The sequence below is a fragment of the Bos taurus genome, chromosome 19 (genome assembly GCF_002263795.3).
Source record: "Bos taurus isolate L1 Dominette 01449 registration number 42190680 breed Hereford chromosome 19, ARS-UCD2.0, whole genome shotgun sequence".
NCBI lineage: Eukaryota > Metazoa > Chordata > Mammalia > Artiodactyla > Bovidae > Bos > Bos taurus.
This window is the reverse complement of record NC_037346.1, coordinates 10,000,001-10,026,548: the sequence shown is the minus strand read 5'-3', so window position 1 is coordinate 10,026,548 and position 26,548 is coordinate 10,000,001. Positions and strand designations below refer to the sequence as shown.

The following is a 26,548-nucleotide window of genomic DNA, read 5'->3' as shown; positions in this document are numbered from 1 at the left end:
TGTAATGAATTCAGTTTAGCTATTTGTAATAGATATTTTAAAAATCTGACATAGTTGAAAAGTAAATAACATACTTCTAAATAACGCCTGGATCCAAGAGGAAATCATAATAGATTTTTAAAAAGTTTTTTGAACTGGAGTGAAAACACAGCATACCAGAATTTGTAGTATGTTGCTAAAGCAATAGGTAGGGGAAAATTTATATGACTAAATGCCCATATAAGTGAAAAGCAGAAAGGCCTTAAATAAATGTCAGTGTCTGTCTTAATAAACTAGAAAAAAGAACAAGTTAAATGAAAAGTAAACGGAATAAAAATAGAAACAAAGATAAAAAATACAATGAAATAAACATGCAGTAGAGAAAATCATTGAAATCTAAAGGATAACATTTAAAGTCTAACACTGTATAACTGAAGATATATAATAAAGCCATAGTATTAGCGTAATACAACATCATATTAGCGTAAGAGAAAGATGATCAATGGAATATACAGATCTCCTTCATGATCTGAAAGTAGAGCAGTTCTCTGAAACCTTTTGTAAGATGAAATGGCATCAAGTGAAGAAACAATTACCTTGAGACATACCTGCTAATGGATGCACAGAATATTAAAGGATAAAGTATATATGCTTACAGACACAGTTCAAAGCTATGGCAGCTTGATACTGAGATACTGAGTATAGTTCCTTGGGAAGGAGGTTGGTGGTGACACTCTTGCTGCTCAGAGTATGCCTCTCTAATGGCTTGCTACAAAACAAGCACTGAATGCTATTTTCACTTTTCAGCTGTTTTTGTTTTTTTTTCAAAGTGAAATTTTTCTTGGTTAGCAAAAACAAGTACTAGTGTAGACCCTTTTGTAAAAAGTAAAGTGACGGAAAGAGAATGTTAAAAAATTGGGGATACCTGTGTTACAATTCCAGAAATAAATGCACTTTCATTAGGAAATTAGTGGTTGAAAAAGATGCAAAGACAGTGCTCTGGGGAAGGTGTAATCTTTTCAACAAATTGCGCTTCAACATTTAGATGTTCATATACAAAAAATGGAACTCGGATCCATACCTCACACTATATACTTAAACTAACTGAAAATTGTTCCTAGACCTAGATTTAAATTGTAAAATAATAAAACTTGCTGGAGATAACACAAGAGGAAATGTACTTTTGTCTTGGGCATCGTTATTTTAGTTAAAATGCAAAAGCACAATCCACAAAAGAAACACATTTGTAAATTAGACTTCATGGGAATTATAAAGTTGTCTTCCTCAGATTATGTGGAGTTGTACTGATAATAAACAAACAAGGTCCCTTCCCCATAGTGGCAAAAAGTTCGTGCGACACCCCATAAAGAAGGTATATACATGGCAAAATAAGCCTGTGTAAGGTGTTTATAGCATTAGTCATTAGGGAAACACATTTATCTACAAAACAATACTACCGTGTCCTATTAGAGTAGCTATAATTCCAAAGATCATACCACGTGTTGGCAAGAATGTAGAGAAATCTGAAGTCTTAGAATATAGAGAAATCTGAAGTCTTAGATGCTTCTGGTGGGAATATAAAATGATACAATGACTTCTGTAAACAAGTTGGTGTAAACAAGTCATACACTTCTGTATGACTCAGTCAATCCACTCTTAGATATTTACCTCAGAGAAAAGGAACTAGATATCCAACAAAGTCTTATAGAAATGTTCATAATAACTACATTTTGAATAGCTAAGTAAAATCAACCCTAATGGCCAGCAACAGATAAATAAGCAAATTTTGCTATGGCTAGACGATGAAATAAAACTTAGCAATAAAAAATAATGAACTGTTGACACATGTGACAATAGGACTTTTAAATTATTTTAAATGAAAGGAGCCAGATTAAAAAGAGCACATATGAATGATTCTATTTATATAAACCTCTAGAAAAATGCAGACTAATCTATAGTGACAGTGCAGATGTGTGGTTGCTGAGAGATGAGGCAGGCTGGGCTGAGGTTGGTTGGAAGGTGTAGGGAGAAGGTAAGAGAATTATGCGAGGCAGAGGGGACTTGGTATGGTGGATATGTGTTTTGGTTGCTGTACTGGTGATGGTTTTATGGATATATATAAATATGTGTCTGACTTACCAATTATACACTTAAGTTCCATGTCATTAAAACTTTTTGTTTATGGCTGTGCTAAGTCTTCCTTGCTGCTCAGGCTTTTTCTCTAGTTGTGGCGGGGGGGCTCCTCTCTCTGTGCAGGCTTCTCATTGTGGCGGTTTCTTTTGTTGTAGAGCATGAGCTCTAGGGTGTGGGCTTCAATAGTTGGAGCTTGCGATCTCCATCGAGAACACAGGCGCTCAACATTGTGGCTTGCGGGCTAAGTTGCTCTGCCACATGTGGGATCTTCCTGAACCAGGGATCGAACCTGTATCCTCTGCATTGCAAGTTTGATTCTTAATCACTGGACCACCAGAAAAGGCCCATTTCATTAAAACTTTTATTCAGAAAAACAATTAAAACTTGATTGGCCTGTCTTACGCTTTGCACGGATCTTTTACTCATGTATGACTTTGTAACACTCTGGGTTAATCATTTAGAAAATAATTTTTTACTAAATACAGTTGATGCATTTCATTATGCAGTATCAGTCACATTCATTGATAGCACCGTTTTCATAATAAAAGTCTTAAAGTATTGAAAAGCTTTTAAGTTCATGTGGTACGTACAAGTTTTCCAGGATTATGGTTTTCTTTCTTTCTTTTTTTTGCTTGAAAGTGTGTTTTATCACTGGCAACAGATATTGGCAGTTCTTTTCCTTAGTTATTTTGGTCCAGAACATGTCTGTCCGGTATCTACAACCGAATAACTATTGTTTGTCAGTTCTTTCAGTTTGTTTCACAAAAAAGTGACTGATCTTGGAACTCAGTTGAACAAAGTGGTTTTTTCGAAGGCAACCATTGCAGCATAAGTACTTTTTGTATGTTTCCCATTTGTGACACCAAGTGTTGTGGTTTAATAACATTTGTCATTTTTACTACTTCTTCAAAGATACTTCCCCCCCGCCCCCACCCTGCCTGAAAATATGTGGCATTGAATAGTATGATTACTGGTACATCTTAACTACCATTGCTTTTGCACCATTAGTGAAAATGTCAAACACAGTGAAAAAGGCAAATAACATCTTAGCATTATTACAAAGATTGGTTTTGACTTTTTGGATTGCTGAAAGAATCATGGGAACTGACCCTCAATAGCACAACCTCTGACATAGACTAACCTTAATGCAGAACATTCTTGCCACCACTCGTGAGTCAAGCTATGAATAAAGCTGGTAGTATAGAAAGGATTCTGGCCTCTGAGTTGTAACTATTAATATATTTTAGTCATAACTCTGTCCCAGATCTGTGATCTGAAGCCGTGGACTGTTGCTATTGGACCTGTATTGTTGCTATAATAGCTAACATCTGCCCAGGGACGGTGGAGCCTGGGGGGCTGCCGTCTATGGGGTCGCACAGAGTCGGACACGACGGAAGCGACTTAGCAGCAGAAGCTGAGTATATACTTTGTGCTCTGCACTTTGCCTTATATAACTCATTTTGCTTTACTACCACCTCATGTGCTGTCACTGCTATTATCACTCCCATTTTACAGATGGAAGTATAACAGCTAAGTTATTCACTTAAGTTCAGCATTGTTAAAATGCAGTCTGTTTAACATAGATTTTTCTTTCTCTGTATTCTTTGTTCTTAACCACCAGATTTGTAATTGGAAGGTGGTTGATCATGGACAAAATTATAAGAAGTTTAGTCATTATAGGATTTTGTTCATAACCCTGTTGCTACCATTAATCTTGGTTCTCTTCTTGTCTCTTGACTATTTTCTGATCTGTAGATAGGCATAACTCAGAGATATTGCAGGTTTGGTTCTAGACCACTGCAATAAAGCAAGTCACATAAAAGTTATGTTTATAGTATATTAAGTGTGCGATAGTATGTCTCAGAAAACAGTATACATATCTAATTTAAAATACCTTATTGCTATAAAATGCAAACAATCCCTGAGTCATCAGTGGGTCATAATTCTTTGCTGGTATTTGGTGGCTGTTGTCTGATCAGGGTAGTGATTGCTACAGGCTAGGGTGGGTGTAGCAACTTCTTTAAATAAGGTAACAGTAAAGTTTGCAGCATTGATTGACTTGTCCTCTCATGTGTGGTTTCTCTGTAGCATGCAGTGCTGTTTGATAGCATGTTACTCACAGTAGAACTTGTTTCAGATTTGGAGTCAATCCTCTCAAATCCTGACTTTGCTTTATCAACTATTGTTGCCCTACTTTTTTGTGACCCTGTGGATTATAGCCCGCCATGCTCCTCTGTGCATGGGATTTTCCAGGCAAGAATACTAGAGTGGATTGCCATTTCCTTCACCAGTGCTTTATCAACTACATTTATGTAATATTCTAAATCCTTTGTTATCATTTCAATAATCTTCACAGTATCTTTACCTGGAGTAGGTTGTGTCTCAAGAAACCTTTTTTTTTCTCATTCATAGAAAGTAGCTCCTCATCCATTAAAGTTTTATGGAGATGGTAGCAGCTCAGTCACATCTTCAGGCTCTACTTCTGATTCTAATTCTCTCGCTGTTTCTGCCATGTCTGCAGTTACTTCCTCCACTGAGATCTTCAACCCCTTAAAGTCTTTTGTGAGGTTTGGAGTCAAGTTCTTTCAAAGTCCTCCTAATGTTGATTTTTCCAACCTCTTCCCACAAATCATGAATGGTCTTTTTGGCATCTAGAATGGTTAAACCTTTCCAGGTTTTCAATTTACTTTACCTGGATCCATCAGAGCAATTACTACAGCGGTTATTGCCTTATGAAATATATTTCTTAATTAATAAGAGTTGAAAGTCAAAATCACTCCTTATCTGTGGGCCACAGAATGGATGTGTGTGAGCAGGCCTGAAAGCAACATCAGTTTTGTACATCTCCATCAGAGCTCTTGGGTGCCCAGGTGCATTGTCAGTGAGCAGTAATACTTTGCAAAAAGTTTTTTTTTCCAGAGCAGTAAATCTCAACAGTGGGCTTAAAATATTCAGTTAACCACAGGTGAAGAGATGGGTTGTCCTCAGGCTTTGTTCTTTTTATAGAGCAAAGGCAGAGTAAGTTTAGCGTAGTTCTTAAGGGCTCTAGGGTTTTCAGAAAGGTAAATGAGCATTAGCTTCAGCTTAAAGTCACCAGCTACATCAGCTCCTGACAAAACTCAGCCTGTCCTTGGATGCTTTGAAGCCAGACAGTACTTCTGGATAGCTTGCTGCAGCTTCTATACCAGCTTCTGGTTTTATGTTATGAAGACAGCTTCGTTCCTTCAACCTCAGCAACCAGCCTCTGGTAGCTTTAAATTTTTCTTCTGCTGCCTCTTCGTCTCTCTCAGCCTTTGTGGAATTGAGACTTAGGACCTTGCTGTGGATTAGGCTTTGCCTTCGGGGAATGTTGTAGCTTGTTTGTTCTTCTATCTGGACCACTAAAACTTTCTCCATGTCATCAGTGATACAGTTTAGCTTTTTAAATTGTGTGTTCACTGGAGTAACACTTTCAGCTTCCTGTAAGAATTTTTCCTTTGCATTGGTAGCTTGGCTAACTGTTTGACACAAGTGGCCTAGCTTTCAGCCTCTCTTGGCTTTCAGCATGTCTTCCTCATTAACCTTAATCATTTCTAGCTTTTGATTTAAAATAAGACTTGAGTTTCTCTTTCACTTGAACACTTAAAGGCCATTAATTTGCCTAATTTCAGTATTGTTATATCTCAGGAATAGGGAGGCCTAAGAGAAGGAAAGAAATTGGGGAGGAGGAGCAGGGAAGACAGATGCTGATAGGTAAAGCAGTCAGAACATACACGTTTATCAGTTAAGTTTGTTGCTGGATATGGTTTGTGGCACCCCAAAACAATTCCATCAGAGGTCACTGGTCATAGATCATGATTACAGATGTAACAATAATAATGTAAAAGTTTGAAAGATTGTGAGAATTACAAACTGTGACATAGACATGAAGTGACTAAATGCTGTTGGAAAAGTGGAGCCAAATAGACTTGTTTGATGCAAGGTTGCCACAAACCTTCAATGTGTAACAGGGATATGCCTCTGAAGTACAAAAAACCAAAAGCACAGTAAAACAAGGTGTGTCTGTACCTGTGTTTCTTACCTTCCTAAGATTCTGCTCTTGCTGACAGGTAGATTTTGTGACATTTCTGTTGCTTTTGGTGCTGGTTTCATTTTGCATGCTTTTATTGTTGATATATACACTTATGGAACTTAAAGTTTACATTATAAGTAGTAGTAATATTATCAGTGATAATGAAATACTATCATTCAGGATACTAAGGTTTAAGATTAGAATTGTGTATTTGCTAGATATTATCTGAATACCTTAATGAGAATATTCTGTTTGGGTAAAAACAGACATCTTATCATTGGGTTTTTTTTTTTTTTTTCTTTTCTTTTTTTTGGCTGTGCTATGCAGCATGTGCTGCTGCACTCAATATGCCAGCAAATTTGGAAAACTCAAGTGGCCACAGGATTGGAAAAGGTCAGTTTGCATTACAATCCCAAAGAAAGGCAATGCCAAAGAATGCTCAAACTACTGCACAATTGCCCTCATCTCACACTCTAGCAAAATAATGCTCAAAATTCTCCAAGCCAGGCTTCAGTAGTACGTGAACCATGAACTTCCAGATGTTCAAGCTGGTTTTAGAAAAGGCAGAGGAACCAGAGATCAAATTGCCAACATCTGTTGGATCACTGAAAAAGCGAGAGAGTTCCAGAAAAACATCTACTTCTGCTTTATCGACTCTGCCAAAGCCTTTGACTGTGTGGATCACAACAAACTGTGGAAAATTCTTCAAGAGATGGGAATACCAGACCACCTGACCGGCCTCCTGAGAAATCTTTATGCAGGTCAGGAAGCAACAGTTAAGAACTGGACATGGAACAACAGACTCATTCTAAATCGGGAAAGGAGTACGTCAAGGCTGTATATTGTCACCCTGCTTATTTAACTTATATGCAGAATACATCATGAGAAATGCTGGGCTGGAAGAAGCACAAGCTGGAATCAAGATTGCTGGGAGAAATATCAATAACCTCAGATATGCAGATGACACCCTTATGGCAAAAAGCAAAGAAGAACTAAAGAGCCTCTTGATGAAAGTCAAAGAGGAGAGTGAAAAAGTTGGCTTAAAACTCAACATTCAGAAAACTAAGATCATGGCATCTGGTCCCATCACTTCATAGCAAGTAAATGGGAAACAATTGAAATAGAGACTTTATATTTTGGGGCTCCAAAATCACTGCAGATAGTGACTGCAGCCATGAAATTCAAAGACGCTTACTCCTTGGAAGAAAGGCTATGACCAATCTAGACAGCATATTAAAAAGTAGAGATTCGTCTAGTCAAAGCTATCGTTTTTCCAGTAGTCATGTATGGATGTGAGAGTCAGAGTATAAAGAAAACTGAGCGCCAAAGACTTGATGCTTTTGAACTGTGGTGTTTGAGAAGACTCTTGAGAGTCTCTTGGACTGCAAGGAGATCCAACCAGTCCATCCTAAAGGAAATCAGTCCTGCGTATTCACTGGAGGGACTGATGCTGAAACTCCAGTACTTTGGCCACCTGATGCGAAGAGTTGATTCATTGGAAAAGACCCTGATGCTGGGAAAGATTGAGGGCAGAAGGAGAAGGGAATGACAAAGGATGAGATGGTTGGATGGCATCACTGACTCAATGGACATGAGTTTGAGTAAGCTCTGGGAGTTGGTGATGGACAGGGAAGCCTGGCGTGCTGCAGTCCATGGAGTCGCAAAGAGTCGGACATGACTGAGCGACTGAACTGACTAACTGATGCAGCATGTAGGGTCTTAGTTCCCCGACGAGGGATAGAACCTACTTCCTCATCAGTGAAAGCACAGAGTCCTAACCCTTGGGCGACTAGGAATTTCCCTTACCTGTTAATTCTCTTTAACAGTCCAGTAAGCCTAGAGAAAAGTTTTGAATACTTTTTAAATTAATTACTGAAACATCATTCAATTATGGGATTGAGAGTTTAGCAGTGAGGTAGTTTAACTGTCAGAATATGAAGTAAAAATATAAATCATTGTATTATCTAGTAGATTTTAATAACACCTGGGACGCTGCAGAAGTACTTTGATAATTTCATTGTATGTAAATACCTTTCTTCCTGTGTGTGTTATCATTAACCTGTCTTGGCTTTGGAGGAAATTTACACGTGAGTGATACCCTCAAATTGGCTCTTAACAGTATTTACTGAGCTGACTTGTTTTAGAGAAGGAAATTTCTTTGAGTTGCTTAAGAAAAGAATAGAACTTTCCCTTGGGGAGTAATACTAATGAGACTTAAATTTTAAGTTAATGATTGTTCAGTTCACTCAGATTTTCAGTTTGATAAAGGAATTTAAGTTGGAATATTCAAATTTGAGGTTTTAGTTTTATCTGAGATAAGGGTTGAGTTGCTTTATAAATAACATAGCTATATTTAATTGCTATATTTAATAGAAACATAGGTGTATATCTGTCATAATTTTAGTGCAAGGACTAGTGCAAGGACTTCCCTGGTGATCCAGTGGCCAAGACTCTGTGCTGCCACGCAGGGGACCCAGGTTCAATCCCTGGTTAGGGAACTATAATAGATCCTACATGCTGCAACTAAAACCCAGCCCAGCCAAATAAATAATTTTTTTTTAAAGAGAGAATTAATGCAGATAAAAGAATGATTTTTTTTTCAAATACTATATGCTTTTTTGCATAATAAACCGATTTTTCAAAAATTGTTTTATATTGATTTTAAACTTAACACCTGTCTTGATCCTGGATGTATTTAATCATCTGCATGAATGTCTTTCTCCCTAGATTGTCAACATTCTTGGTTGTTTCTCTATGAATTTTGAGGTTTTAACTACTCATTTTTAAAATAGAAGTAAATTTTATTTTTTGAGATGAAATTCATATATAAAGCATTTTTAAATACACAGTTCAGTGGAAATTAGTGTGTTTCCAGTGTTGTACAATCACCACCTCTCTCTAATTTCAGAATGTTTTCATCATCTCGGAACACCTTGTACCCATCCTTTCCTTCTCTCAATCCTAGATAATTACTATTCTGAATATTTCATATAAAAGTTCATACAGTTTGGAATCTTTTATATTTGATGTCTTTTTAGTTATTATTAGCATAGTGTTTTCAGGGTTCAACCAGTGTTGAAGCATCAAAACTTCGTTCTTTTATGTGGGTGAACAATATTCCATTGTATGTATATACCTCAATTTGTTTATCCACGCATCTGTTAATGGACATATGGATTGTTTCCATCTTTTGGCTATTATGAGTAATCCTACTATAAATATTTCATGTACAAGTTTTTATTTTTATATGGGCTAAGGTTTTCATTTCTTTTGAATATATAGCAATAGTGGAATTGCTAGGTTATATGGTAATTCTGTATTTTTAACATTCTGAGGAACTGCCAAACTGTTTTCTACAGTGGATGCATTATTTCCTGTTTTTAGATTATATTTTATAGGCATCCTAGTGAATTTGAAGTGGTATCTCATTGTGATTTTGACCTGCATTTCCTTAATGACTGGTGAGATTGAGCATCTTTTCATGTTTTGTTTTGTATTTTCCATTTGTATATATTCTTTGGAGAAAGGAGAAATGTCTATTCAAGTTCATTGTTCATTTTTAAAATAGGTTACTTGTCTCTTAATTGCTGAGTTCCAAGAATTTTCTATATATTTTTATACTAAATCCTTATCAGACATGTGATTTGAAAACTTTATTCCATTCTGTGAGTTGTCTTTTCAGTTTCTTGATAATGTCCTCTGATGCACAAAAATTTTAAGTTTTTGTGAAGTCCAGGTTACCTATTTCTTGTTCATGCTTTGGAGTCAAGTCTCTGAATCCATTGCCAAATTCGAATTCTTGAGTATTTACCCCTGTATTTTCTTCTAAGAGTTTTATAATTTTAGCCCTTGTATTTGGGTCATTGATCTATTTGGAGTTCATTTTTGTGTATGAAATTAGGAAGTTGTATATGAAATATATATATAAAATTTGCATGTAATCAGATTTCTTAGTGCCATTTGTTTTTTTGTTGTTATTGGTTTTGGTTTTAGGGGGGTTGTTTGTTTTGTCTTTTGGCTTCCCTTTGCAATTTTTGGGATCCCAGTTCCCTGGCCAGGGACTGAACCCAGCGAAAGCCTGGTCTCCCAACCACTGGACCACCAAGGAAATCCCTCAGCACCATTTGTTGAGGAAGCTTTGCTTTCCCTATTGAATCATCTTAGAGACTTTGTAAAATATCAGTTGCACACAGGTATTGGGGTTTATTTTTAGACATTTAGTGGCAACTCTTGTTGGTGAGAGCTGGCCTCACAACTGCAATATCTAGATAGACAAAATAAGCTTTTGCATTAGTTTGTGCCATCAATCTATTAACAATACACTGTGAGAGATACTAATATAAAAATCATTTGATAGTGCTTAAATACAGTTGACCATTGAACATAGTAGGGGTTAGGTTTACCAGTCCTCCACAGAGTCAAAAATCTGCATGTAACTTTTAATTGGTCCTTCCTTTCCTGGGTTCCTCCATATCCACAGTTCCACATTCTCGGATTCAAACAACCACAGGTTGTATAGTGCTGTAGTATTTACTATTAAAAAAATTCACATTTAAGTGGACCAGTACAGTTCAAACCTGTGTTGTTCAAGGGTCAACTGTATTTACATTCATTTGTAGGTAAAGAACTGTAATTTTTTCTTTTGCCCTTTGCAAGCAGAAATAGAAGACTAAGGTATTGGGTTTTTGTTTTTAGAGTTTATCTCCACCAAAATGGAGAAGCTTTATGGCTACTGTTGGATGTTCCTTCTGATGATCTTTTTTCACTTTTTGTTCTTGCAGTAACAGTACTTTCTGAGTAAAAATGAGTTTGAAGACTTGAAAATTTTATACTATTTAAGATATGGAAGTCTAAATGTACTGGCTTTCCCACTGTATACTTACTTTCTACTAGAAAATTTTATAGGCTTGAGTTTCTGAATGCACAATTAATTTATGATAAATTGAATTAGAAAAATATAGTATTCATATTTTATTATTTATTTTAAAACTGTATTGTGGTACATCTCAAAGAAAGTGGTAGAGTATTGTGAGGAAACACTAGGTATTGGATATATGGAAAAATACGTAGTGTTGCTAAAATGTGTAACCTTTAAAGTACTGTTTATACAAAATTTATTCATTTTCTAAGGTGGTACCTGCTGTAATGGTAAACACTTTTAAAGAGGGGGAAAGGACCTAGTGCTGATTATGTCATAATTCCATTCATAATACTGCTGTCATGATCCTTTCTGAAAGACATGTAGCTGTATATATCAGTAAGTTTCTTCTTAGGTACTTAATGACCTTGATGTTTTTATGTCTTTTATTCTTGCTTTAGTACCTCTATATTTATAGTCTGTTTTCAATTTTAGATATGAATATCGTGTAGAGATGGTTCATCAATCCTGCAATGATCCTACCAAAAATATCATTCGAGAATTTGCATCTGACTTTGAAGTTGGAGAATGCTGGGGTTATAATAGATTTTTCCGTTTGGACTTACTTGCAAATGAAGGATACTTGAATCGACAGAATGATACAGTGATTTTAAGGTAATAGGAAGCATTTGTATTTTGGCGTGTATCACAGGGAATAATGTCATCAGAAGTTTAAAGTCTTCACTTAACCAAGATGAATATTGTAATCTACACTAACTGTAATCTACCATGTTCTTACCCATTTAATTTCAGAAGTCCTGTGTGGTCAGTGAATAAGCTAGTGAGAAATGTGTGTGACATTTAGTTAGTAATTCCATAAAAAATGGACTTACCCAGTGGCTCAGCACTAAAGAATCTGCCTGTAATGCAGGAGACCTGGGTTCAGTCCCTGGGTCAGAAAGATCCCGAGGAGGAGGGCATGGCAACCCACTCTAGTATTCTTGCCTGGAGAATCCCATGCACTGAGGAGCCTGGCAGGCTACAGTCCATAGGGTCGAAGAGTCTAACACGTTTGAAGCAACGGAGCTTGCTCGCTCTCCATAAAGAGTAAACTACTATTTCCAATAAACATGGTAATGTCCCATTTATCTGTTGAAATTCTAGCAGCTTCACCATTTGGAAATTCAAGAATAACATGATATCAAGTAATTTTTTTTCCCCCACTGGAAATTTTATATTGTATTTGGATGGCTGGCTTTGTAAGCTTAGTTTCACAAAAACATTTTCAGTTTCTTCCAGATAATATCAAATTAAAAGTAAGGGAATACAGATGAAAATTGATGAAAATAAGCTAAGAGTTGGTAGTTGATGTGTCATTTACAATACAGGACAGAACATAAGCAGGGACTACAGAATTGCAACAGCCCTGTTTAATATTGCGGTACTTTTATAATTCAGTTTTGGGGCATCATTACACCCAATTTTAATTTGATGATCAAAATGAGAGCTTGAGTAGTTAAAAAAAGAAATTCAAATATGTTTTGAACTGAGAGGTTTCAGAGTGTTTAACAGTGTAAGTTTCCATCAAATAATTTTAAAAGTTCTTTTTTCCTTAAAAGAGATTTAATATGTTCTTTTTTTTTTTTATTCTGTGACTTTGTTTTTTAATTCTTAAGCCTTATATCAGACAGTTTACAAATTTGAGCTAATGACATAGCCCCTCTAATCCTGCTGAGTTGGCAAAAGCATGATTACCAACCACCGTATACAAGTAGTTCTACAGTTGCGTTTCTGAATTCCTGTTTAAGACAACCTTGAATTATAACTTAGTCTGACTTTGTGAAGAATTAACAAGAAAAGTTTGTTAACATATCTTGTCACAGGGAATTTAAAAAGCATCTGATCTTAAAGATCATCTACAGAATGTGAGGTGCTAAATGCTCTTTATTTGATGCTATACATAAACCACACTAAAATGCCTTTCATTAAGTAAAAGGCTAAATTTTAGATAGAGAATTTTAATTAAATTGGCATAGTTTATAAAACCAAAAAGATAAAGTGGACTTTGTCAGTGTATTTTCAGTCCTTGCCTTAACAGGCTGATGAACACAACTTGAAACACGTGTGACTCCTCGTCTGTTTATGAGACAGTGAAGGCACCTTTTCAGTATTTAAATATATTAATATAACCAGTTACAGAAATCTAAATATAAAACCAATCTCTTACAGGTTTTAAAAGGAATGCACCATCTCCCTAAAAAGTTTAATATTCCTTTTTCAAGTTCAGTCATCTCTTTAGAATGGGAAAAATGATAGTACTTGTTGAACCGGAATTACTATCAAAATTCAAAAAGCTGACCATATTCGTTTAACCACAAACCAATCTTATTTAAATCAGGACTGTCCAAAAGAATTATTCCATCAGCCGTTCATAATCTGAATTCTAGTGTATGAGTCAATTTAAATATGGTACACATAAAAAGTCATGAGACACTTCTGATTCATAATAAATAAGGCAGTGGCCACCTATTACTCATTGGTAGCTTTTTTGAGATAAGCTATCAAGTCCTCCCTCTCTCCCTTCTTCTTAATGCCAGCAAAGATCATCTTTGTTCCAGGGATGTACTTCTTGGGATTCTCCAAGTACTCCATCAGCGTCTCCTCTCCCCAGGTGATACCTTTGTTCTTGTTGGCGTCTGTGTAAGAGAATCCAGGAGCCTGACCTGACTTTCGCCCAAACAGACCATGGAGGTTTGGCCCAGTCTTGTGCTTGCCTCCCTTTTCCACAGTATGGCACTGGGCACACTTCTGAACAAAAATCTTCTTGCCCTTCTCAACATCACCCATTTTTAAATCGTTCTTCCTCTGTGCGCGACCGAGAAGTTCCCGCTCACAAGCCGAACGTCCCGCTTTCTAATAATATGTTCTTAAATTTTATTTATTTTGATTTCTTTTCCTTGAGCATGGTGGATGAGTTGCTATTATATCACCCTTTACTGTTCTTCATAACTTTCCTGGAAGAATAAGAAACTGAAAGAAAGGATTGCATTTTGAATATAGAAAGTAATTCATGTTTTTGTCATCTTTTCTTTGGGGAGATTACTTTACTATCATTGTATAACTTTTAGGTTCTCTTTTTCACCAAAAGGAGTAATTTGCTGCTGTTTCATAATTTAACCAGAAAGACTGTACAATTACTCAAATATCAATTTTACCAGCCTGCAAAACAGCTGTTAGTTATGGCCTTAGTCATCTTATTGGAATCCTAGTAGTATTGATTCTTTCTGATGATCTGTATGAGAGTTTCCTTTCTTCAGTGCAGTTTAGCACAACCTCTGGGTCTTTATTTTGGCCTTTTCTTGTTTATAGCAGAGCTTAAAGACTTGAATGTTAGTAGAGCAACAAATTCTTGTTGTGATGTTTCAGATCAGATCACATCAGTCGCTCAGTCGTGTCCGACTCTTTGCGACCCCATGAATCCCAGCACACCAGGCCTCCCTGTCCATCACCAACTCCTGGAGTTCACTCGACTCAGTGATGCCATCCAACCATCTCATCCTCTGGCGTCCCCTTCTCCTCTTGTCCCCAGTCCCTCCCAGCATCAGAGTCTTTTCCAATGAGTCAACTCTTCGCATGAGGTGGCCAAAGTACTGGAGTTTCAGCTTTAGCATCATTCCTTCCAAAGAAATCCCAGGGCTGATCTCCTTCAGAATGGACTGGTTGGATCTCCTTGCAGTCCAAGGGACTCTCAAGGGTCTTCTCCAACACCACAGTTCAAAAGCATCAATTCTTCGGCGCTCAGCCTTCTTCACAGTCCAACTCTCACATCCATACATGACCACAGGAAAAACCATAGCCTTGACTAGACGGACCTTTGTTGGCAAAGTAGTGTCTCTGCTTTTGAATATGCTATCTAGGTTGGTCAGAACTTTCCTTCCAAGGAGTAAGCATCTTTTAATTTCATGGCTGCAGTCACCATCTGCAGTGATGTTGGAGTCCAGAAAAATAAAGTCTGATACTGTTTCCACTGTTTCCCCATCTATTTCCCATGAAGTGGTGGGACCGGATGCCATGATCTTTGATTTCTGAATGTTGAGCTTTAAGCCAACTTTTTCACTCTCCACTTTCACCTTCATCAAGAGGCTTTTGAGTTCCTCTTCACTTTCTGCCATAAGGGTGGTGTCATCTGCATATCTGAGGTTATTGATATTTCTCCCGGCAATCTTGATTCCAGCTTGTGTTTCTTCTAGTCCAGCGTTTCTCATGATGTACTCTGCATATAAGTCAAATAAGCAGGGTGACAATATACAACCTTGACGTACTCCTTTTCCTACTTGGAACCAGTCTGTTGTTCTATGTCCAGTTCTAACTCTTGCTTCCTGACCTGCATACAAATTTCTCAAGAGGCAGGTCAGGTGGTCTGGTATTCCCATCTCTTTCAGAATTTTCCACAGTTTATTGTGATCCACACAGTCAAAGGCTTTGGCATAGTCAATAAAGCAGAAATAGATGTTTTTCTGGAACTCTCTTGCTTTTTCCATGATCCAGCGTATGTTGGCAGTTTGATCTCTGGTTCCTCTGCCTTTTCTAAAACCAGCTTGAGCATCAGGAAGTTCACAGGTCACATATTGCTGAAGCCTGGCTTGGAGAATTTTAAGCATTATTTTACTAGCGTGTGAGATGAGTGCAATTGTGCGGTAGTTTGAGCATTCTTTGGCATTGCCTTTCTTTGGGATTGGAATGAAACCTGACCTTTTCCAGTCCTGTGGCCACTGCTGAGTTTTCCAAATTTGCTGGCATATTGAGTGCAGCACTTTCACAGCATCATCTTTCAGGATTTGGAATAGCTCAACTGGAATTCCATCACCTCCACTAGCTTTGTTCGTAGTGATGCTTTCTAAGGCCCACTTGACTTCACATTCCAGGATGTCTGGCTCTAGGTGAGTGATCACACCATCGTGATTATCTGGGTCGTGAAGATCTTTTTTGTACAGTTCTTCTGTGTATTCTTGCCATCTCTTCTTAATATCTTCTGCTTCTGTTAGGTCCATACCATTTCTGTCCTTTATCGAGCCCATGTTTACATGAAATGTTCCTTTGGTATCTCTGATTTTCTTCAAGAGATCTCTAGTCTTTCCCATTCTGTTGTTTTCCTCTATTTCTTTGCATTGATCGCTGAAGGCTTTCTTAGCTCTTCTTGCTATTCTTTGGAACTCTGCATTCAGATGCTTATATCTTTCCTTTTCTCCTTTGCTTTTTTCTTTTCTTCTTTTCACAACTATTTGTAAGGCCTCCCCAGACAGCCATTTTGCTCTTTTGCATTTCTTTTCCATGGGGATGGTCTTGATCCCTGTCTCCTGTACAGTGTCACGAACCTCAGTCCATAGCTCATCAAGCACTGTATCTATCACATCTAGGGCCCTTAAATCTATTTCTCACTTCCACTGTATAATCATAAGGGATTTGATTTAGGTCATACCTGAATGGTCTAGTGGTTTTCCCTACTTTCTTCAATTTAAGTCTGAATTTGGTAATAAGGAGTTCATGATCTGAGCCACAGTCAGCTCCCGGTCTTGTTTTTGCTGACTGTATAGAGCTTCTCCATCTTTGGCTGCAAAGAATATAATCAATCTGATTTCAGTGTTGACCATCTGATGATGTCCATGTATAGAGTCTTTTCTTGTGTTGTTGGAAGAGGGTGTTTGTTATGACCAGTGCATTTTCTTGGCAAAACTCTTATTAGTCTTTGCGCTGCTTCATTCCGTATTCCAAGGCCAAATTTGCCTGTTACTTCAGGTGTTATCTTGACTTCCTACTTTTGCATCCCAGTCCCCTGTAATGAAAAGGACATCTTTTTTGGGTGTTAGTTCTAAAGAGTCTTGTAGGTCTTCATAGAATCGTTCAACTTCAGCTTCTTCAGCATTACTGGTTGGGGCATAGACTTGGATTACTGTGATATTGAATGGTTTGCCTTAGAAACGAACAGAGATCATTCTGTCGTTTTTGAGATTGCATCCAAGTACTGCATTTTGGACTCTGTTGTTGACCATGATGGCTACTCCATTTCTTCTGAGGGATTCCTGCCCGCAGTAGTAGATAAAATGGTCATCTGAGTTAAATTCACCCATTCCATTCCATTTCAGTTCGCTGATTCCTAGAATGTCGACATTCACTCTTGCCATCTCTTGTTTGACCACTTCCAATTTGCCTTGATTCATGGACTTGACATTCCAGGTTCCTATGCAATATTGCTCTTTACAGCATCGGACCTTGCTTCTATCACCAGTCCCATCCACAGCTGGGTATTGTTTTTGCTTTGGCTCCATCCCTTCATTCTTTCTGGAGTTATTTCTCCACTGATCTCCAGTAGCATATTGGGCACCTACTGACCTGGGGAGTTTCTCTTTCAGTATCCTATCATTTTGCCATTTCATACTGTTCATGGGGTTCTCAAGGCAAGAATACTGAAGTGGTTTGCCATTCGCTTCTCCAGTGGACCACATTCTGTCAGATCTCTCCACCATGATCCGTCCATCTTGGGTTGCCCCATGGGCATGGCTTAGTTTCATTCAGTAAGACAAGGCTGTAGTCCTAATGTGATTAGATTGAATAGTTTTCTGTGAGTATGGTTTCAGTGTGTCTCCCCTCTGATGCCCTCTTGCAACACCTACCGTCTTACTTGGGTTTCTCTTACCTTGAGCATTGGGTATCTCTTCACAGCTGCTCTAGCAAAGCGCAGCCAATGCTCCTTACCTTGGACAAGGGGTATCTCCTCACCGCCGCCCTTCCTGACCTTCAACGTGGGATAGCTCCTCTAGGCCCTCCTGTGCCTGCACAGCCATGGCGTGGGGTTGGTCCTCCCGGCCACTGCCCCTTAATTATCATTAATTCAGCAACTTTTTCTGAGTCTGTGCCTGGCACTGAGCCAATATATGTATATTAATATATATACACATATATGTTAATATTTATTTTCAATTTTATTATAATAAAATTAATATTTACTTTTGGTCTTAGTTGTGGCACATGGGATCTTCATTGTGCTGGGCAGGCTTTTTCTCTAGTTTTGGCGTGCAGGCTCCATAGTGCAGGGGCCCTGTAGTTTGCAGAATGCAGGCTCTTGTTGAGGCACCCAGGCTCAGTCGTTGTGGTGCTTAGTAGCCCTGCAGCATGTAGAATCTTAGTCCCCTGACCAGGAATTGAACCCTCATCCCCTGCATTGGAAGGTGAATTCAGTTGAAGGAGAGAAAAGAAGAGAAGCTAAAGGCAAAGGAGAAAAGGAAAGATATACCCATTTGAATGCAGAGTTCCAAAGAATAACACGGAGAGATAAGAAAGCCTTACTCAGCGATCAGTGCAAAGAAATAGAGGAAAAACCGTAGAATGGGGAAGACCAGAGATCTCTTCAAGAAAATTAGAGATACCAAGGGAACATTTCATGCAGACATGGGCTCAATAAAGGACAGAAATGGTATGAACCTAATGGAAGCAGAAGGTATTAAGAAGAGGTGGCAAGAATACAGAGAAGAACTGTACAAAAAAGATCTTCTTGACCAAGATAACCACGATGGTGTGATCCCCCTCCTAGAGCCAGGCATCCTGGAGTGTGAAGTCAAGTGGGCCTTAGGAAGCATCACTACGGAGAAAGCTAGTAGAGGCAATGGAATTCCAGCTGAGCTATTTCAAATCCTTAAAGATGATGCTATGAAAGTGCTGCACTTAATATGCCAGCAAATTTGGAAAACCCAGCAGTGGCCACAGGACTGGAAAATGTCAGTTTTCATTCCAATCCCAAAGAAAGGCAATGCCAAAGAATGCTCAAACTACCACACAATTGCACTCATCTCACACGCTAGTAAAGTAATGCTCAAAATTCTCCAAGCCAGGCTAGAACAGTACATGAACCATGAACTTCCAGATGTTCAAGCTGGATTTAGAAAAAGCAGAGGAACCAAAGATCAAATTGCCAACATCCACTGGATCATAGAAAAAGCGAGAGAGTTCCAGAGAAACATCTATTTCTGCTTTATTGACTATGCCAAAGCCCTTGACTGTGTGATCACAACAAAGTGTGGAAAATTCTTCAAGAGATGGGAATAGCAGACCACCTGACTTGCCTCCTGAGAAATCTGTATGCAAGTCAAAAGAACAGTTATAACCGGACATGGAACAACAGACTGGTTCCAAATCTGGAAAGGAATACATAAAGATTGTATATTGTCACATTGCTTACTTAACTTATATGCACGTATATCATGTGAAATGCCAGGGTGGATGAAGCACAAGCTGGAATCAAAATTGCCGGGAGAAATATCAGTAACCTCAGATATGCAGATGACACCACCCTTATGGCAGAAGGCAAAGAAGAACTAAAGAGCCTCTTGATTAAAGTGAAAGAGGAAAGTGAAAAAGTTGGCTTAAAACTCAGCATTTCAGAAAACTTAAGATTATGGCATCCGGTTCCCATCACTTTATGACAAATAGATGGGCAACAATGGAAACAGTAAAAGACTTTATACTTTTTTGCTCCAAAATCACTGCAGATGGTAACTGCAGGCATGTAATTAAAAGATACTTGCTCTTTGGAGGAAAAGCTATAACCACCCTAGACAGCATATTAAAAGGCAGAGACATTACTTTGCTGACAGACTCCGTCTAGTTAAAGCTATGGTTTTTCCAGTAGTCGTGTATGGATGTAAGATTTGGACTATAAAGAAAGCTGAGAGCTGCAGAATTGATGCTTTTGAACTGAGGTGTTAGAGAAGACTCTTGAGAGTCCCTTGGACTGCAAGGAGATCCAACCAGTCCATCCTGAAGGAAATCGGTCCTAAGTATTCACTGGAAGGACTGATGCTGAAGCTGTAACTCCAATACTTTGGCTACCTGATTCGAAGAACTGAGTCATTGGAAATGACCCTGATTCTGGGAAGGATTGAGGGCAGGAGGAGAAGGGGAGGACAGAGGATGAGATAGTTGGATGGCATCATCGACTTGATGGACATGGGTTTGGGTGGACTTGGGGAGTTGATGATTGCCAGGGAGGCCTGGTGTGCTGTGGTTCATTGGGTTGCAAAGAGTCGGACATAACTGAGCAATTGAACTGAACTGAACCCCTGCATTGGAAGGTGAATTGTTCACCATTGCCCCTCCAGGGAAGTCCCTGGGCTAATATTAGGAAAGAAATTAAGAATCAGTTGCCTGGTTTTAGTCGTTTGGAAACTAAAGATGAAATGGGCTGAAGGTTGAAAACTGTTATTATACCGTAAAAGCTGTATAAATAAATTGCTGTGGGTTCGTGGAGAAAGGGCTTTTCAATATAGTGTATAACATTTATATATTTAATGAGGGCTTGTTCAAAATTTAAAATCTTAATGTAAGATTCTGATGGAATTTTATATGTTTATTAGAAAGTTATTTAAGTCTATGCTGCTGCCGCCGCCAAGTTGCTTCAGTCGTTTCCGACTCTGTGCGACCCCATAGACAGCAGCCCACCAGGCTCCCCTGTCCCTGGGATTCTCCAGGCAAGAACACTGGAGTGGGTTGCCATTTCCTTCTCCAATGCGTGAAGTGTAAAGTGAAAGTGAAGTCGCTCAGCTGTGTCCAACTCTTCGTGATCCCATGGACTTCAGCCTATGCTATATATGGAAATTCTTTCATTAAAAGGGATAGTTAAGGAATTTTACCTGCTGCTTGCTTTTATTTTAATGGCACAGATACTAAAAGTAATACACAGGGTTAGTCAGTTCCATTAGTCATTTAAAGGTAATATGTTTCAGATAGTCTCACCAGTGTCCAACCTATGTATGCTGTCTGGCAGTATCCACTTAGAATAGTGTTTGAGTGAATCATCTCTACCCTTTGATGCATGAGTATCCTTAACTAAAAATAGTTATTTGCTGCAGATAGCTGTTAGGTGGTCAGTAGATTCCTACACTAACTCTAAAATCCTAGAAAAAAATGGGATGGTAGTTCACATAAGGGTGGCAAGACTAGAAGAGGAATTTTGTGTGTGTGCTCAGTCGCTGATTCATGTCCAGCCCTTTGTGACCCCATGAACTGTAGCCCACCACAGTCCTCTGTTCATGGAATTTTCCAGGGAAGAATACTGGAGAAAGTTGGCATTTCGTACTCCAGGGGATCTTCGTGTCTCCTGCATAGGCAGGCAGATTCTTTAGCACTGAGCCACACGGGAAGCCCAGAGGGGGATTTGCAAGCTTCCAAACTAGCCTTGTGTCCTGTGGCCCTTCCGTTCTTCAGAAACATCTTTTATGCATTACTGTAATTTTTTTCACTATAAATGGAGTCATGTTTATCTAACAAGGTAGGTGTGGGGTTTTAAATATTTTTGCTTTAAAAAGTGTTAGTTTTTTTACAGTACAGATAATTCCGAAGAGATCAAGATCCTGTCTTATATCCAATTTTATGTTTTAATACGTAGAGATAGTTGTTTTTTCCCCTAACCCTAACTTTTTTTTTTACTAACGAGTATGAAATATGGGAACATGAGATGGAAGAGGGAATGAAAAAGGGCAGTGCCTAAAATAAACTTTGCTTGTTTTGCTAGGGTCTGACCTAGACAAGAAGGGAGAATGAAGTATTAGCTATCTCCTTCCTGCATAGTATGATCCTCTTCCCAGCTAATGTTCAGCAGTGTATTTGAGGTAGATTCTTATAGTAAATGTATTTTAAGTAGGTTAGTTTAGAAGCTTAACCATGATGTGTAATGTTACTTCTTTAGAAAAATACAGTGTGAATTTAGCAGCTGACTTAGATATAAATTTTCAGAACCATATGTCATTATAATTAGTGGACTACATGTATAAACGGCAAGTACCAGGAGCTCCGAGTTCTGGATTTTGGCCTCATTTGTGTACTCAGTGCTCAGTCACGTCCAACTCTTACACCCTCATGGACTGTAGTCTGCCAAGCTCCTCTGTCCATGGGATTTCCCAGGCAAGAATACTGGAGTGGGTTGCCATCTCCTCCTCCAGGAGATCTTCCTGACCCAAGGATTGAACCCACATTTCCTGCGTCTTCTGCGTTGGCAGGAGAGTTTTTTTTACCACTGCACCACCTGGGACGATCTTGGCCTTATAATGAAGTAAGTTTAAAATTGCAGAATTTAATAGTTACAGTTTCAAGGCTTGGTTGGTAATATTTTACTGTTTGGATTAGTTTTCATGTGCAGCTATTCTTTTAAGGTTTCAGGTTCGTTCACCAACTTTCTTTCAAAAATGCCGGGACCAGCATTGGTATATCACTCAATTGGAAGCTGCACAAACTAGCTATATCCAACAGATAAATAACCTTAAAGAGGTAAGCAAAAAGACATATTATAGGTTTTGTGTTTCATATTGTCTTTTAGGCCTGTTAAATTTGCATTTAGAGTCTGGGTATTTTTGGTGTTTGTAACTTTGTAGATAAATCCGCTTGTTCTTTGTTCTCATTACCTTTGAGTCTCATTCTGGACTGTCCAGTTCAGTAGGCACTAGCACATGTGGTCATCGAGACCTAAAGATCCAGTTCCTTCGTTGTGCTAGCTAGCTTGCATTGGGAATCGCAATACAGAACATTTCCATCATTGCTTAAGATTGTATTGCACAGTGCTGCTCTAGTTGGAGGCAGACTCTTGAGTTTCTCTCAGTGACTTGGGTATTTCTCTTCCCTGACAATTAAATTTTGCCCATCTTGAATTCTCATTGTTGTTGAACTGAGTGCTGGAGAGGATCAGTTAATGAACTTTTATTTTACAATGCTAAACTGAATTATGTGAAGAATGTTTCTTTCTGCCAGTGGATGTTAGGATGGGGTGAGAAATTTGAAGTGCTGGGTGTGGCTTAATATATGAAGGAGGAAAACATGACTATTTAAAAAATTTTTCATGTCAAGTATACTATCTAAAACTGCCTATATTTATGATGCGGTTTGCTAATTGTATATGTAGCATGGGCTATAGATGAGAAGAAAGATGAGAATAAATTGGGCAGTTTTTCTTTGTATAGATTTTTCCATTAGCAGAAGTCAAGTAGGTATGAGATAGATGGTTCAAGAACTATATTTATGAATATCTGGGTGTGTGGGGCGATTTTTTTGTTTGTTTTGTTTTGATTTTGCTTGAAACAATTTTACTAGTGACAGACTGCTTATGACACATGTTTGTGTTGTTCTTTTTTTAAAAGAGACTTACTATTGAGTTGTCTCGAACTCAGAAATCAAGAGATTTGTCACCACCAGATAATCATCTTAGCCCCCAAAATGATGACACTCCTGAGACACGAGCTAAGAAGTCTGGATCATGCGCTGACGTGCTTCTCCAGGATGGTCCTACCACAGCTTCTGTACGAGAGGTCAAGGAGGATGAAGAAGATGAGGAGAAGATTCAGAATGAAGATTATCATGTAATAATTAGACCTGCTTTAGATTCATTTCATATTTGAAAAGAGAAATAATATAGTTTTCAGCATATCATGTAGGGGGATCAGTGTGCCAAAAATCTTGTCCATTTATGTTTTTGTTACTAATATATGCCCTGTTGTGACTATTAATATGTCAGAAGTTGAATCAAAAGTGTTTCAAGTTTCTAAAAATTAATTTATTATAGGAAACTGTACAGTCTACACAAGAAACTGTGGTATACATTCTAGAAGCTGTGTAAGTTGTAGATTTTAAAAATGTGTCTTATTTCTATTCACTGCATCTAGTTGAAGTACCTTATCATTGCATATGTAGGTAGGATGGTTTAGGATTTGGGAAGTAGCCAGATTTTGTCCCAGCTAAACTACAGTTAGAATGATATTTCAAGACGTGGTTGTTACTGTTTAAGGTAAGAGAGAAATGGAGAGATAAGCCCTTTTTGGTATATTTGTTTAAGATGGGCACTGAGTGTAGTAGTGCATACCTGGGACCTTTTGAAGATGGTTGCTGTTATCTTCATTACCTCCACCATAATTTGGCCCTAGGTAAATAACAGGGAGAGAACCCAGCTCTACCCTTCAACAAAAAATTGGATTGAAGATTTACTGAGCATGGCCCCGCCCATCAGAACAAGACCCAGGTTTCCCCTCAGTCAGTCTCTCCCATCAGGAAATTTCCATAAGCCTCTTATCCTTCTCCATCAGAGGGCAGACAGACTGAAATCACAGCAGACTAACCAATTTGATCACATGGACCACAGCCTTGTCTAACTCATGAAACTTTGAGCCATGCCGTGTAGGGCCACCCAAGATGGACAGGTCATTATGGAGAGTACTGACAAAATGTGGTCCACTGGAGAAGGGAATGGCAAGCCACTTCAGTATTCTTGCCTTGAGAACCCCATAAACAGTAGGAAAAGGCAAAAAGATAGGACATTGGAAGATGAACTCCCCAGGTCGGTAGGTGCCCAATATGCTACTGGAGATCCGTGGAGAAATAACTCCAGTAAGAATGAAGAGACAGAGCCAAAGCAAAAACAATACTCAGTTGTGGATGTGACTGGTGATAGAAGCAAGGTCCAATTCTGCAAAGAACAATATTGCATAGAAACCTGGAGTATTAGTTCCATGAATCAAGGCAAATTGAAAGTGGTCAAACAGGAGATGGCAAGAGTGAATGTCGACATTTTAGAACTCAGCAAACTAAAATGGAATGGGTTATTTAACTCAGATGACCATTACATCTACTGCTGTGGGCAAGAATCCCTTAGAAGAAATGGAGTAAAAGAACAAGAGAGTCTGAAATGCAGTACTTGGAAGCAGTCTTAAAATGACAGAATGATCTCTGTTTGTTTCCAAGGCAAACCATTCAGTATCACAGTAATGCAAGTCTGTGCCCTGACCAGAAATGCTGAAGAAGCTAAAATTGAACAGTTCTATGAAGACTTACAAGACCTTCCAGGTGAAGTGAAGTTGCTCAGTTGTGTCTGACTCTTTGCGACCCTGTGGACTGTAGCCCACCAGGCTCCTCTGTCCATGGGATTCTCCAGGCAAGAATACTGGAGTGGGTTGCCATTTCCTTCTCCAGGGATCGAACCCAGGTCTCCTGCATTGCAGGCAGATGCTTTAACCTCTGACAAGACCTTCTAAAACTGACAACAAAAAACCATGTCCTTTTCATTATAGGGGATAGGAATGCAAAAGTAGGAAGTCAAGAGATACCTGGAGTAACAGGCAAATTTGGCCTTGGAGTACAGAATGAAGCAGGGCAAAGGCTAATAAAGAGTTTTGCCAAAAGAATGCGCTGGTCATAGCAAATACCCTCTTCCAACAACATGAGAGAAGACTTGACAAATGAGCATCACCAAATGGTCAATACCGAAATCAGATTGATTATATTCTTTGCAGCCAAAGATGGAGAAGCTCTATACAGTCAGCAAAAACAAGACCGGGAGCTGACTGTGACTCAGATCATGAATTCCTTATTGCCAAATTCAGACTTAAATTGAAAAAAGTAAGGAAAACCACTATACCATTCAGGTATAACCTAAATGAAATCCCTTAAGTGGAAGTGACAGATTTCAAGGGATTAGATCTGATTGAGTGCCTGAAGAACTATGGACAGAGGTTCCCCATCCCCAAGAAAAAGAAATGCAAAAAGGCTAAATGGTTGTCTGAGGATGCCTTACAAATAGCTGAGAAAAGAAGAGAAGTGAAAGGCAAAGGAGAAAAGGAAAGATATATTTGAGTGCAGAGTTCTTAAGAATAGCAAGGAGAGATACAAAAGCCTTCTCAGTGATCAGTGCAAAGAAATAGCAGAAAACAATAGAATGGGAAAGACTAGAGATAAGGGTACTTTTCCTGTAAAAATAGGGAACTAAAGGACAAAAATGGTATGGACCTAACAGAAGCAGAAGATATTAAGAAGAGGTGGCAAGAATACACAGAACTATACAAAAAAGAACTTCACAAACCAGATAATCACGATGGTATGATCATTAACCTAGAGCCAGACATCCTGGAGTGCAAAGTCAAGTGGGCCTTAGGAAGCATCACTACGAACAAAGCTAGTGGAGGTGATGGAATTCCAGTTGAGCTATTTCACATCTTAAAAGATGATGCTGTGAAAGTGCTGCACTCAATATGCCAGCAAATTTGGAAAACTCAGCAGTGGCCTCAGGACTAGAAGACGTTAGTTTTCATTCCACTCCCAAAGAACGGCAATGCCAAAGAATGCTCAAACTACCGCACAATTGCACTCATCTCACACGCTAGTAATGCTCAAAATTCTCCAAGCCAGGCTTCAGTTGTACATGAACTGTGAACTTCCAGATGTTCAAACTGGATTTAGAAAAGGCAGAGGAACCAGAGATCAAATTGCCAACATCTGTTGGATCATCAAAAAAGCAAGAGAGTTCCAGAAAAACATCTGCTTTATTGACTATGTCAAAGACTTTGACTGTGGATCACAGCAAACTGTGGAAAATTCCTCAGGAGATGGGAATACCAGAGCACCTAACCTGCCTCTTGAGAAATCAGTATGCAGGTCAAGAAGCAACAGTTAGAACTGTACATGGAACAACAGACTGGTTCCAAATCAGGAAAGGAGTACGT

General features: G+C 38.6%; 2 protein-coding genes across 7 annotated transcripts in view; one reads left to right on the top strand and one right to left on the bottom strand.

Moving 5' to 3' along the window:
• The window catches only part of TRIM37 (tripartite motif containing 37), a 151,462-nt gene that overhangs the window by 63,173 nt on the left and 61,741 nt on the right, over positions 1 to 26,548 (top strand). For 3 of the 6 annotated variants that reach the window (XM_024980480.1, XM_024980478.2, XM_024980479.2), the window contains exons 13-16: positions 6,491 to 6,556; positions 11,517 to 11,696; positions 22,223 to 22,337; positions 23,201 to 23,419. In XM_024980480.1, the coding sequence (XP_024836248.1) occupies positions 6,491 to 6,556; positions 11,517 to 11,696; positions 22,223 to 22,337; positions 23,201 to 23,419 (580 nt within the window). 6 annotated transcript variants of the gene reach the window in all.
• LOC100847304 (cytochrome c-like) lies at positions 13,385 to 13,938 on the bottom strand. Its single transcript, XM_059878402.1, has one exon. The coding sequence runs from the start codon at positions 13,866 to 13,868 to the stop codon at positions 13,551 to 13,553; it is 318 nt and encodes a 105-aa protein (XP_059734385.1). The 5' UTR covers positions 13,869 to 13,938; the 3' UTR covers positions 13,385 to 13,550.

Bases quoted from the DNA above. Each gene is read 5' to 3' on its own strand.
- LOC100847304 (XM_059878402.1), bottom strand. From the start codon at position 13,868: ATGGGTGATGTTGAGAAGGGCAAGAAGATTTTTGTTCAGAAGTGTGCC.